General features: G+C 45.0%; 1 protein-coding gene across 1 annotated transcript; it reads left to right on the top strand.

Annotated features, from left to right (window-relative positions):
• The first annotated feature begins 1,007 nt into the window (after positions 1 to 1,007).
• On the top strand, positions 1,008 to 12,316 carry LOC112546891 (uncharacterized). The gene is made up of 6 exons (XM_089781721.1): positions 1,008 to 1,050; positions 1,983 to 2,078; positions 2,199 to 2,627; positions 7,092 to 7,202; positions 8,104 to 8,147; positions 11,943 to 12,316. The coding sequence occupies exons 1-6, from the start codon at positions 1,008 to 1,010 to the stop codon at positions 12,081 to 12,083; spliced, it is 864 nt and encodes a 287-aa protein (XP_089637847.1). The 3' UTR covers positions 12,084 to 12,316.
• Positions 12,317 to 12,806: the final 490 nt, after the last annotated feature.

Consider the following 12,806-nt stretch of genomic DNA (forward strand, 5'->3'; position numbering starts at 1 on the left):
AGAAAATTTGCTGCCCAGGGCCCCGCGGCACTCTCATCCACCCCTGCATGCTTACACCTAATCATGTTCTTACATGCTTTCCTGAATAAGGGTGCTTTCTTAAATCAGAGCCTTCAAATGTGACTTACTGGTATTTTTAATAATTTTGCATCATGAAGGAGGATAGCAATTTTTATATAGTTGTATTAGGATTTTTTAAATATCTAAGCTAAGAAATGTTTATGGGGGTTTGTGCTTTTTTTCATAGGTCTGGGGTTTGTTGGGTTTTTGTTGGGTTTTTTTTTTCTAGCTTGTTTTTCTATATTAGAAAGCCTGGTCTTGTCTGCCTTGTTTTTCCTCAAAGAATCTATGAAAATTAGAAATAGAATTCTGACATCATGGGTATCAAAGAAATGTAACCAGGTTAAGGGGCAAAGTGATTTTTATTAGAGCATTTTAAAATACTTTTTAATGTAACAGCTGTTAAATACAAATGCCTTGCCACAGCTTACAAAGGAGTCTCTTTATTAGAGAACACTTACCTGTTTAGGGTTTGAAAAGCATTACAGCCGATCACTTCTCAGAGACAGCTTTGCAATATAGAGCTTGAGCCCAGTGGAAGTGGAATGATGAGCCAAGGGCCAGATTCTGCTCTGTTACCCCTAAGTAAATACATTGACTTCAGTGGAGGTACTATGGGTTTATACTAGTGTACCTGAGAACAGGAATCTGGTCCAAAACGAGGTTCAACCCTTACTATAGTAAATTCTATCTTTAGGAAGGGATCAGCTAGACGCTATTTTAAAACTTCTACAATTTTGCATACCTATTTCAAGTGAGGGGGTAGAAACCTGAATCTTTTATAATTATAAATAAAGCTCTTTGCCTGTTGTAGAGACCCTGAATGCGTTAGTAACTTCCTTCCTGGCTGAGATGACATTTCAGAGACGTTCACTTGGCCTATGAGATCAGTAGCAAGCAAACTCCGTCTGCACTGTCTCTGCCACACACACGGACTCTGAGGAGACATGAAGTCAGGCGGGCACTGCTGGTCTATCCTGCTGTTCCTCGGTAAGTGTGGGACGGGGAAGGAGCTGGAAACATTCTATTGGAAATGTCCTAACTTAAACTTGACAGCTAGGTTCTGTGTCGTTTCTAACATGCAGTCAGCACTGACACAGTTTCACATCATGTGAGGAAAACGGTTGTTCTGAAAGGTTTTCTGTTTTGATTTGATTTAATTTAATAGTTTGTAATGGTTTGATTGTATTAAGTTAACCCTTGGAGATGCAGCTAGTACGCAAAGGAGCAATATGTGATAAGGTTTTATTGGACAGGCATGGGTTCATTTTCTGTTCACCATTCCAACATGCCTTACTTTTATTTCCCTGTAGAACAGTATGAGGTCTGTTTGAACCCCACTGATTTCCGTTGGTTCAGAGCTCACTCGCTGTGGGCTGGGTTCACAGCAGTAGGCAGAAAACAGTTGCACACTCCTTCACTGAGTAGATGATGTTTGAGTAACTTGAATTTCCAAAGGAGAGGCCTCCGCCCTCGTTCCTCTGACATCTCCTAGCCCACTCCGTCCTTGCGTTCTTTTGATTCCTTTGGAAAGGAGCAACTGGTCCCCCACTTAATCTAGTCCTGCGTGACCTCCTCCATCTCCCCTGTGGGGTCAGCTGGATGTATGACCTTCCTGTTACTGGTCCATGCATTGATACCTGGCTCTTTTACATTTATAAATAAATCCCTCTGCCTAGTGTAGAGACCCTGAGAGTGTCAGTAACTTGCCTCCGTTTCATCTTTCTCATGTGAGTAGTGTAGCCCTTTGGCTTTATTCTAAGAGAATTCATGGGGCCAACCATCTCCTCAGATACATACCGGTATACACAATTTTCATCAACTTCATCTGGAGCAGCCCAGCATGTCTCCAGACATGAATGCATCCCTAGATGTTTGTTCTTCAGCATGAACCAAAGTAACTGCCTTCTCCTTGCATGCAGACTTCAGTGTGTTCAAATTGGCAGCCACGTGTACCCCTGTAAGGCACTATCCTTGGAGCCACAACTTCGATCACATAACCGTGTTTGTAATGCGAGGTAATAAAACATAGCATTAGGTTGTTCTTTTCCTTCATACAGTATGAATTTCAGGGAGAAAGTTTTCTCTGGTGTCTGGTGCATGTGATTTCATTATCTCTTTCTCTGGGTTTACTGCAGGTTTTTCCCACGCTCTTCTCGTTGAGGTCCCTCAGGATTCAGTCAATGGAACTATCAGTCATTCTGTGCTTCTGCCCATCTCCTACAGGCTCCAGCCAGGGCCATTTCCCTCTCCGCTGACCATTCAGTGGAATTTCAGTAACACCCCTAATCCACTCATCATCTACACTGTGACTAACTGCTCTGTTGGCGCTGAGGGGATCCCCACCCACTGCTCTGGGGATCATTTTACACATGCCGCCTACCAAGGCCGGGCTGAGCTGTTCCCTGAAAATGCTTCTCTGCTCCTTCGGAACCTGCAGCTCAATGACAGCGGTGTCTACGGGGTCATCTTCAGTGGATCACGACAAACTAAACACATCACATTAACTGTGTCTGAACTGCACGTGAACCACGGAAACGCAGATTCTAATGGAAACACAGGTGATGGTATGTATGTAACAAAGTGACAAACAGTTCCCTCCAGCATGCATTACAGTAGAGTCCGGATTATCTGACCTTCGGTAATCCGACATTCCGCTTTATCCGACCCTGCAGCTCCTGGGGACGAAGCGGTGCCAGCAGGAGCAGCATCAGCGGCTCCAGGAGAGCGATGGGGCAGCGAGTGGGGCCATTCTCCCGGCCCACACCCGGGAGCTGCAGGGAGGGAAGGGCCCAGGGCCAGACAGGGATGGAGACCAAGTGGCGCCGGCTACAGTAGAGTCCCTATCATCCGATGTTTTCAGTAATCCGACCACCTGTCTATCCCGTTTAGGTCAGATAATCGGGACTCTACTGTATGTTGTGCTTATGTGCATCAAACTGCATTTATTCTATCATTACCCCTCATCTAATTTAGCTAAATCTGTCGGCAGTTCTTCAGTCTTCTCTAATCATGTCTAAACTAAATATCTTCTATAAACTTAACAAACAACAAATAATCTGGTAGCATTTTATAGACTAAGAAAATATGTAGGCTACGTCTAGACTGGCCCCTAATTCCGGAAAAGTCATGCAAAGCAGGTAAGTCAGAATAGGGAAATCCGCGGGGGATTTAAATATCCCCTGCGGGATTTAAATAAACATGGCCACTGCTTTTTTTCCAGCTTGGGGAAAAGCCGGAAAAAAGCATCTAGACTGGCGCAGTCCTCCGGAATAAAGCTCTTTTCCGGAGGATCTCTTATTCCTACTTGATACCTGATATTCAAGTAGGAATAAGAGATCCTCCAGAAAAGGGCTTTATTCCGGAGGATCGCGCCAGTCTAGACGCTTTTTTCCGGCTTTTCCCCAAGCCGGAAAAAAAGCAGTGGACATGTTTATTTAAATCCCACGGGGGATATTTAAATCCCCCGCGGATTTCCCTATTCTGACTTACCTGCTTTGCATGACTTTTCCGGAATTAGGGGCCAGTCTAGACGTAGCCGTAGATGGTAACATGAGCTTTTGTGGGCACAGCCCACTTCTTCAGATGACCAGCTGTGGCCACGAAAGCTCATGATCCCATCTACATGTTTTGTTAGTCTATAGGCTGTGTCTAGACTGGCCAGTTTTTCCAGAAAATCAGCCGCTTTTCCGGAAAAACTTGCCAGCTGTCTACACTGGCCGCTTGAATTTCCGCAAAAGCACTGACTTCCTACTTTAAGAAATCAGTGCTTCTTGCGGAAATACTATGTTGCTCCCGTTCAGGCAAAAGTCCTTTTGTGCAAAACTTTTGCGCAAAAGGACCAGTGTAGACAGCTCAGATTTTTTTGCGCAAAAAAGCTCCGATCGCGAAAATGGCGATCGGGGCTTTTTTGTGGAAAAGCGCATCTGGATTGGCAAGGATGCTTTTCCACAAAAAGTGCTTTTGCGGAAAAGCGTTCGTGCCAATCTAGACGCTCTGTTCTGAAAATGCTTTTCCGTTAAAAGCATTTCCGGAAAATCATGCCAGTCCAGACACAGCCATAAAGTGCTACCAGACCATTTGTTGTTTTTTAAGTTTATCCTGTACAGAATAACTCAGCTACCCCCTGAAGCTCCTAAATATCTTGTATCATCTACTAATCTGAGCACCCACTTTCCAGTTTACTCCTTTCTCCTGATCACTAACGCATTAACATCAGTGCTAGTCTGACTCCTTCAGGCATATTACCAAAGCAGATGCCACCCACCTTGAATGTTGGAAGCATGCCTATTGCATATTGGACACTTGCATTAATAATATTAGCCATCCATACTGAATATTAAAGAGTTGTGCTTGCACTTTATTTTTAACAAGTACAAGTAAATGATACCAAATGTTATTTTACTGATGCTCTGGGAGAATTCTAGCAGAGTTGAGGCAAATGTTTCTTCCCAATGTCACTATCATGTTAATTGTATCAAAGGTAATTTTATCATAGGGCAGCTGCTGCCTCAGGTTCCCATTTCTCATTTGACTAGTGTAGCCCTTTGGCCAAACCCCAAAGCTTTATGCTCCTGGGATAAGCAAGAATCTAAGTGAGCAAACCTGAGTTACTTCAGAGACTCATAAGCAGCTGTTGCTCTCTCCAGATTTTCCCCCATCTCTAGTTTTCTAGCCCCAAAACACAACTCTTTCTCAGGCTGCTTTATCAAGTCCATCTAGGCCTTCCCCGAGTTTTCCTAAATCCCTATTGGGAATTGTGACAGAGTGTTTGCCCTACACTGGCCCTTTAAGGGCAAAACAGAGTGAAGCCCCAGCTGAGGCAGCTCTGCTAATGAGGGCCCAGCTGGGGGCTATATAAGGAAGGACTCCTGGTGGGAGAGAGAGAGAATTGACTGCTGCTCTGGTTGGAGAGTAGCAGGGACCTGACTGCCAGGGAGGCTCCTGAAGGTAGAGCAGGGCTGGGGATGGAAGACATGGCTGGGGAGCCAAATAAGCCCCTATGCTACAAGGACTGAGGCTACTGGGGCTGCAGGAGGCAGCTGTGGTAGGCAGAGGCAGAAGGTCCACACACCTTTGCTAGTGATGAGTGGCCATGACAGATGGCAGTTTGCCCCAAAGTCAGGGGTTAGAGGAAGACCGGCAGTGGGTCACTGAGGCAAGGTGGGTACAGGGCAAATGGGTGTTCCTGTACTGGAGGTCCCTGGGAGAAGGGAGGACCCTGGAGTGTGCAGTGGAATAACACCCCCCCCCGTTGTGGGAAACTTCTGCTATGAGGAGCTCTCCTCATATTTTGCAAAAAATATAATAATAATAATAATTTGCACTTGCCCAAGACAGTGTGGGTATGTCTACACTCCCCCCCCCCTAGTTCGAACTAGGGGGGTTAATATAGTCATACGGAGTTGCAAATGAAGCCCGGGATTTGAATTTCCCAGGCTTCATTTGCATGATCCCGGCCGGCGCCGGGTGGAACGAGGCATACAGCTAGTTCGGATTAGGAAGCCTAATCCGAACTAGCTAGTTCGTGCCACGTGTAGCTGCGCGGCACGCAGTCCGAACTAGCCGGCATTTAAAAATGGCGCCAGCCGGGATCATGCAAATGAAGCCCGGGAAATTCAAATCCCGGGCTTCATTTGCAACTCCGTATGACTACATTAACCACCCTAGTTCGAACTAGGGGGGTAGTGTAGACATACCCTGTTTTACCCTGAATTTTGTGTTCAAATGGAACTTCACTTTGAAATCATCACATTTCATTTGAATTTATATTAGAGCCACATGTCGGCCTAGCTTGTCTGGAAAGGTAACTGCACCTCCAGAGGACTCAGGTCTGAGTTTTCAGGTTGTAACAAAACTTCAACATAGCTGAGCTTTGTGTGGTTTCAAATTTCATTGCAAACATTTTATGCAATGCTAATGCTGAATCAGACTAAATAGTACTGAAATGTAAATCTTTGTTTCTGCTCAGTATGAATCCAAGAGCCCCATAAACTTTCAAAGATAAATTCATCTTTTTTGATAAAGCTGGATGTGGGTTCAGCCTGAAAAAAAAAACTGGATCACAACTTTCCCAATATTTGAAGTTATTTGGACTTGTTTTTCTATTTGATCTACTATTTGGAGAGCACCCAATGGGTGAAGGGTCCTATTGTCTCTGGTTTACTATCAGGCTCATCTCTGAATAAATGTGAATTAAACCTCTGGCCAACTGGATGGGTCTCTCTCTCATGCCAGGTCTACATTACAAAATTAAGTCAACCTAACTTGCATTGGCATACAGCTGCTACAGTAATTACATCACTTGTGAGTGTCTAAACTTTGCTCCTTGTGTTGGCAGTATGTGTCTTCATCAGGGCCCTTGTATCAGTAATACTGGAGAGGGCCCTGATCACAACACTACAGAGTTTTCCGTTGTTAAGTACTTGCATGGTCTCTGGGCTGGAAAGCAAGATACAGAATGACTCTCACTCACCTGGAAAGGGGTTGACACAAGTTCAAGTCTAAGTCCAAGAGCTTCAGTAGGGGAGTTTGAGAGACTCACCCCAGGCTAGCCAATAGCTTGTTGATTCGGATACTCAGATGTGGGAACTCAGGCTGGGTTCAAGCCCTGCTATAAAGGGGGAATATGAGCCTAGGTCTCTGCCATCCCAGGTGAGTGCCTTCATCACTGCTTAGAAGTCCTGAGGTGGGCAGCATCTCTTACCCTCAGTTATTTGCCCACGTGCATTCCCATGGCCTGGGTCTCCTAAGCATGCAGTGAATGCAGCAGGGTTATGCAGAAGCTCTTCTGTTTCCGAGTGCACATCTTACCAGGTGTGGTGGGAGCAAGGCCTCCCCAGCTGCATAGCCATCAAGGTACAAGTGCTGAGAGACATTACCCAAGGTCTTCATGGTTGCTAGCCTAGCACTGCTGCCTCAGTTCGGCCCAGCCCTGCAACCTACAAAGGCCTTTTCTGAAAAATCCACATTGCCAGGATAGTTATTTGTCTATACAATACTCAGAAAACATGTCTCCTTCTATATGTCAGGAGGAAACCCAGAGAAGAATCCATATCTCCTCCCTGGACTCCTGGTGACTGCAGGCCTCAGTTTGCTCCTAGTCCTCCTCTTGCTGGTCTTCTGCTTCAGATGGCATATGGGTAAGTGGTCTTCCTTCTACACCTCACTCACTGCTGGCGATGCTTTCGATTCTGCAAAAATACTTTCTAATAAACAAATCCAAGGGACCCTGACTGGCTTCTGGGAAGTCCATGTGTTGCTCTCCCAGCCAGAGTGAAGCCCTCCCATTACATTACAGCCTGAAATGTGCAAGATGCTACTGATCATTTGGGAAATCAGGGGGAAGTTGTCACAAAACAACCCAAGGAACATGGATTTATTTAGGGTTATGTATCACCCTGTCAGGATCGAGGTTCACAGCACGACTTCATGACGTCTCTACATAATGGCATTGCTGGTGCCATGTAACATTGTCTCTAAGTAGTGACTCAAGATGCAAACTTTGGAGTGTTGCAGCTCAGTTGTGGCACTGCAACAATATATTGTCCCATATCAGAGAAAATAATCGGTGAAGCGCCTACGGCACTATGGAGCCTTTGAGAGTGGAGGGATGGAAAATTGTGAGCAATGCTTTAGGATCTTCTCCAAAAGGAACTGTCACAGGGAGACAGTGATTAAATCTAAAAGCCCATTGTAAATTGGAGTAAGTCCACTGACATCACTGGAGACACATAAAACTGGTTTGGTGAGGAAAATATCAATCCCATAATCCTTCGATGCCTTCCCATGACTCTTTCAGGAATGTGAGGTTAATTATTTGTAAATCATTTCCCCCCTTTTGCTCCCAGAACATAGATACAGAGAAGTCTCTAACTCAGAAATAATAATCCATTTCTCTTTGTGCCAGTGATGCATGTCTTCAGTTTCAAAAGTATAGTGAGACTATTGAGTTCAAGCACTAGCAAATCTGCATACATTTATGTAAATCACAGAATGTCTGCTGTCCCTCTAAAATATTAACTGTGCAAATGACTTTCACAGGTGAAGTTCAGCAGAGGAAGAGAAAAATCATAAAGAAACAAGAGGTATTGTAAATCAGAATAAAACATGGGGATCTGGTTTCCACACACAAGTTGCGCTTTAGCTATCACAGGCGACTCCCACACTTAGGACCTAATTGGTTCCTGGAGAACCATCGTAAGTCAAGCCGTCGTAAGTCGAACCCTTATTTCCAATAGGCGCAATGTTATAAATGGTGGTTCTGTTCCTGGAAACCCATTTCATACCCTAAATACCAAAATTGACTACGGAAATGGAGGAAAATTAAACTAAATAGTTCAAATAATGCACAAAGATAACTAAAAAGTGAAGACCTATGTGGTGGAGACACGGGCAGTTCAAGCAGCAGCTGCAGATTGGCGAGTCTCATTGACTTTGTATATTTCCTGTTTTGGGATGATGCGTGGAGTCTGAATTGTATGCTGTCATAAATACGAGTTGTGGACGTAAATTGGGGGGGTTTAGGAGCTATCTCGCATGGAAAAAATGGTTGTAAATGGAGGGGGTTATAAATCGGGCCGTTGTAAGTTGGAGGTCGCCTGTATCCATTTTTTACCTCAGTTAGATAAACAGACATCAGTTCCTGTGTGCACACTCTTAGATCTGTTTACAACTGGGTTATGTTACTTTAGATTAATTCATTAACTCATCAAATTACACTAAATCGGTTAAAAAGCTGGTTGATACCAATGGAACCGTGTTATTTTTGACCAGATAGGGATTTGGTTTTTCAGGAAGTTTGGGAGAATAGTTAAAGAAAGCAAATTTTGAACAAACAAAAATAAACATTTGCTTCCGCAACTTGCTTCTATAAGTGACATGATCCATGTTTCCATTCAAGCATTTTAAATGTTTACAAACAGCTTGTTGCAAATAATCTGCACACCCAAAATTACTTCCCAACAATATACACCGTTCACAGACATACCAGAAAAAGACCATTTCTAAAGTTCCCTCTAAGCTGGCTGAACAGCCACGCAGCTGCCTAACAAGCCCTGCATAGGGGCTGAGGGTGATCGCATAATGTGCTGCCTCTGCCTGCTGGTGCCAGCATGAAGTTGCTGTAGCAGAAATGCCCCTCCCTGCTGGCCACAGGATGGAGCTGCCATAGCTTCATATTGGGACTGGTGGACAGGAATCCTCTCCCCTGTCGGCAGCAGCTCCATCCGGGGGCTAATGACCCTCCCCACTGGACCATAGCAACTCTGCCCCGGGCCAGAGGGGAAGGGCCCTGACCCGTAAGACATTGTAGCTCTGTGTCGGGGGTAGGTGAGGGGCATCTCTTCCCTGGCCACGACAGCTCAGTGCTGGGGCCAGAGGAGAATGCTTCTTCTATGGCCATGGTGCCCAACCTGCAGCTGCCCCAGAGCTGTCACTGCTGGGGGACAGGTGCCATTTCCCTGACTCCTACCCAGCCTAGCCTGTACCTGCTCCTCCTGGGGTCACAGGTGCCCCTCCACTGGCTGTGCCTGCTGGAGCTGCAGAACCTCTCTCCTGGCCCCAAGCTGCTGCAGTGAGAGAGGATTGGAGCTAGCCCCCTCTCTCTCTTACGGGGGGCAACCCGCACCCCAAGTCCCTCATCCCTCAGCCCACCCCAGAGTCTATACCGCCAGCCAAAGCCCTCACTCCCTCACCCCACACTACAACCCTCTGTCTGCACTAATCCTGAGCCCCTTCCCACACCTCAACCCCTCACCCCACCCCTGCCACACACTGTCCATGTGTGGAATGACTTTTGTTAGGTGACACATCACCTCCATATTTGCGCGCGTAATGAAAGACATTCTGCACTTGGGCATAACCAATAGAGGGAACACTGCTCACATCTAACGCCAACTAAAGTAATTAATAATAAGTATAGGTTGCATTAGTGAGATTTTTCTCCTTTTTGTGTGCATAATTGATCACTAGGCATTTTAGTTAGACTGGGGGAAATAAACACAGCAAATGTGCAAACACATAATCATTGAGTTGCAAATGTGAAATTCAAATACCAAACACTATAATGGTGACCAAATGAGGTACAATAACGCCACACAGCTCCAGCTTCCCCGGCTGCTCTTCCAATGCAGCCTCCGCCAGCCCTTATGCCGTCTGCTAGCCTGGCTCTTCCATGCTGCCAGCTGCTTTCACATGACAATAGCTCTTCCTTGCAATGCATGTGCCCAGCTACCAGCTCTCCATGATACTGCTGACAACGTTTTGGGACTCTGACCTAACATTATCATAACGTAGCTCATTACAGAGATTCAAACACCAAGAACTGAGCAAATGCAGCAACCATTGTAAATGCACTAGGCTCTGGCCCTGGTAGACTGCAAAGGGGACGGTTGTCTTTGATTTACACCTTTCTGTGCATCATTCTTGGCCTGTTTCCACAACTAAAGAAGAAGTTAGAAGTTCCCATTTATGATCAATCCCATCCTCTTTTCTTCTTGTTGTGCCCTGCTGGGTACTGCACTCAGAAACTTCTGACCACTTTGCATATAAGTGCAGCTATTTTCATTTTGCTTATCTGCAGATTATCTCATTAGCATAAATGAGACAGTTCTACTCTGCTTCTTTCACTTACCTTTTGCCTCTCTCTCCTATCCATTGAGTAATTTATATCATTGCATATATTGCTCCTGAGCTGTGCTCATGGCTACTGGAAATTATAGAGCTATTCTTTAATCTCTAGACAGACAGTGACTAATGATAGGCAGCTATCATGCTGTTCCTACCTAGCAATGTCCAGTATCCGTTGCTGTACAGTGGTGATTGGGATCTGATTCTGCAACCCTTTTGCACAATGGTTCTATGTAGACTGGGAAAATAAGGAGCTGAAAGCATTTTAAACAGCATGTGCCAGTTCGTGTAGACTGGGTGTAACACATTTAAAATATCAATGGGAAGCTAATGGTTGACCATGAAGACAGATCACATTTTTAAATATGCTATCCCTGTCTACACTAACATGTTGGCTAACACATTCTGCACCGTGACCTGTTTTCCTGCCCATTAGATGGTACTTAGACAACAACATGAGGCTTGCAGATATATGACATGTGTGCTGAGATGTGGGAGAATATGTCATTGGTCATTAACACTCTTCCCTCCCCCAGACATGGTGGCTGATAGTGATGGATGGGCCTTCGGGGAAGAGGAGCACCTAGCTTTGGTTCACTCTATTAAAACCTGGCTGCTGAAACCGGGGGTTTGTGGCTCCAGACTCCTCATCAGCAAACTCTGCTGCTAGCTGGCCACAGGGTCTGAGCTATGACACTGCTCCAAAACCAGCTTCTGGTTTATTGCAGCATTTCTCAGAGTGAAGGCAGGTGCATTCACTAAAGTAAGATGCAGATATTAATAGGAATTAGAATTTGTGAAAGAGAAGGAGAGTGGTTAGTCTGAGAGGCAGGTCAAGTCTGTTCTGTTGTGCGTGGGAAATGGTGGTGCACATTGCCTGCATGAAACCCTGCACATGTGCTTAACACAAATGTGTCTAAAGCACAGATCAGTGTGAACAGTGAGTCCCCCATACGTTGCATACATTGCTGGGCACGGCCCCAGATCATTGCACTTTTGCAATATGTCACAAAGTCAGGCTTGGGTTAATTAGTACCTTACGTTGTTGTTCCCAATTGCAGTTAGCGGTTCCCAGCCAGTCTTTAAGCTGAAGAGAAGAGTCGGGAGAAGGAACAGCTGCTGAGCCAGTGTTTTTCCTTGCTCTTATAGGATAAAAGATAGCTAAATATAAAATCAAATCTCTTTTAAATCAAGGCTGATCCCCAGGAATAAGTTTCTTATCTCACTGGATTGTTTTGTTTGTTTATATCTAGGTCCCAAATAATGAAGACTCTCCCATGGAAAGTTCAATACCAAACACAGTATCAACAATTTATGCAAGGATAGGAGATGTTGGGCAGAGACAGCTCGCTTTCGACTCACAGACTGAATACGCCTATGTATGCTTCTCTTAACAGCAGCCGGAACCCCAACGTGGACAGTTGGTTTTAGGCATGTTCAGCACATGCTGTTACTCTGGAAGTCAAACAGTTCAAGAACGGTGGTGTAAATACCCCAAAATATCCGACTTCTTGGGAAAGCTCCAGCAGTGGCAATGTAGTTCAGATGGATTTTTACAGACTGCCCAGCTCTCCAGACAAGTGCATTTTACAAATGTAAATGGATGATGGATTAAATCTCAAGCGTCTTTGTGAACTCAGGACCCATCCGCTCTGAAAGCAGCTTGATAATCCTGTAGATTATCCTGATTGTCTCTTTGTATTGGGAGAGAGCCTGGAGGCCCAAGTCAGGGATCCAGGATCCTATCATTCCAGGCAATGAACAGACACAACATATAAATGATTCCTACCTCCAGAGCATGTGGGACATACTAAGCACTACTATGAGTTCCATTAACATGTACCCTGTGAGCCCAGTAACTTTCTGGGTGTCTGTGATGCACAGTATGTGTAGCATTTGGTGCCATCATGTGGGAGCCAGAATAGGAAATGTACTATACCTTGTTCAAGTCTCTTCCATGGATCGTGGGCTCTATGAAAATTGTGGAATGAGATGCTCTTTATTCAGTCTAAAGTAATATTGCGAACACAAAGTGAAGATAAAAGCAATTGGGTAAGTGAGACAGGAAATTGCTGCTGATGTGGGGGAAGGAAGGATCTTTCTTTATGCAACTATTT

This window comes from Pelodiscus sinensis, chromosome 13, assembly GCF_052426305.1.
Source record: "Pelodiscus sinensis isolate ZL-2025 chromosome 13, ASM5242630v1, whole genome shotgun sequence".
Taxonomy (NCBI): domain Eukaryota; kingdom Metazoa; phylum Chordata; order Testudines; family Trionychidae; genus Pelodiscus; species Pelodiscus sinensis.

Bases quoted from the DNA above. Each gene is read 5' to 3' on its own strand.
- LOC112546891 (XM_089781721.1), top strand. From the start codon at position 1,008: ATGAAGTCAGGCGGGCACTGCTGGTCTATCCTGCTGTTCCTCG. The intron at 2,628-7,091 runs GTATGTATGTAA...TCTATATGTCAG, and splicing joins TAATGGAAACACAGGTGATG to GAGGAAACCCAGAGAAGAAT. The intron at 8,148-11,942 runs GTATTGTAAATC...GTTTATATCTAG, and splicing joins AAATCATAAAGAAACAAGAG to GTCCCAAATAATGAAGACTC.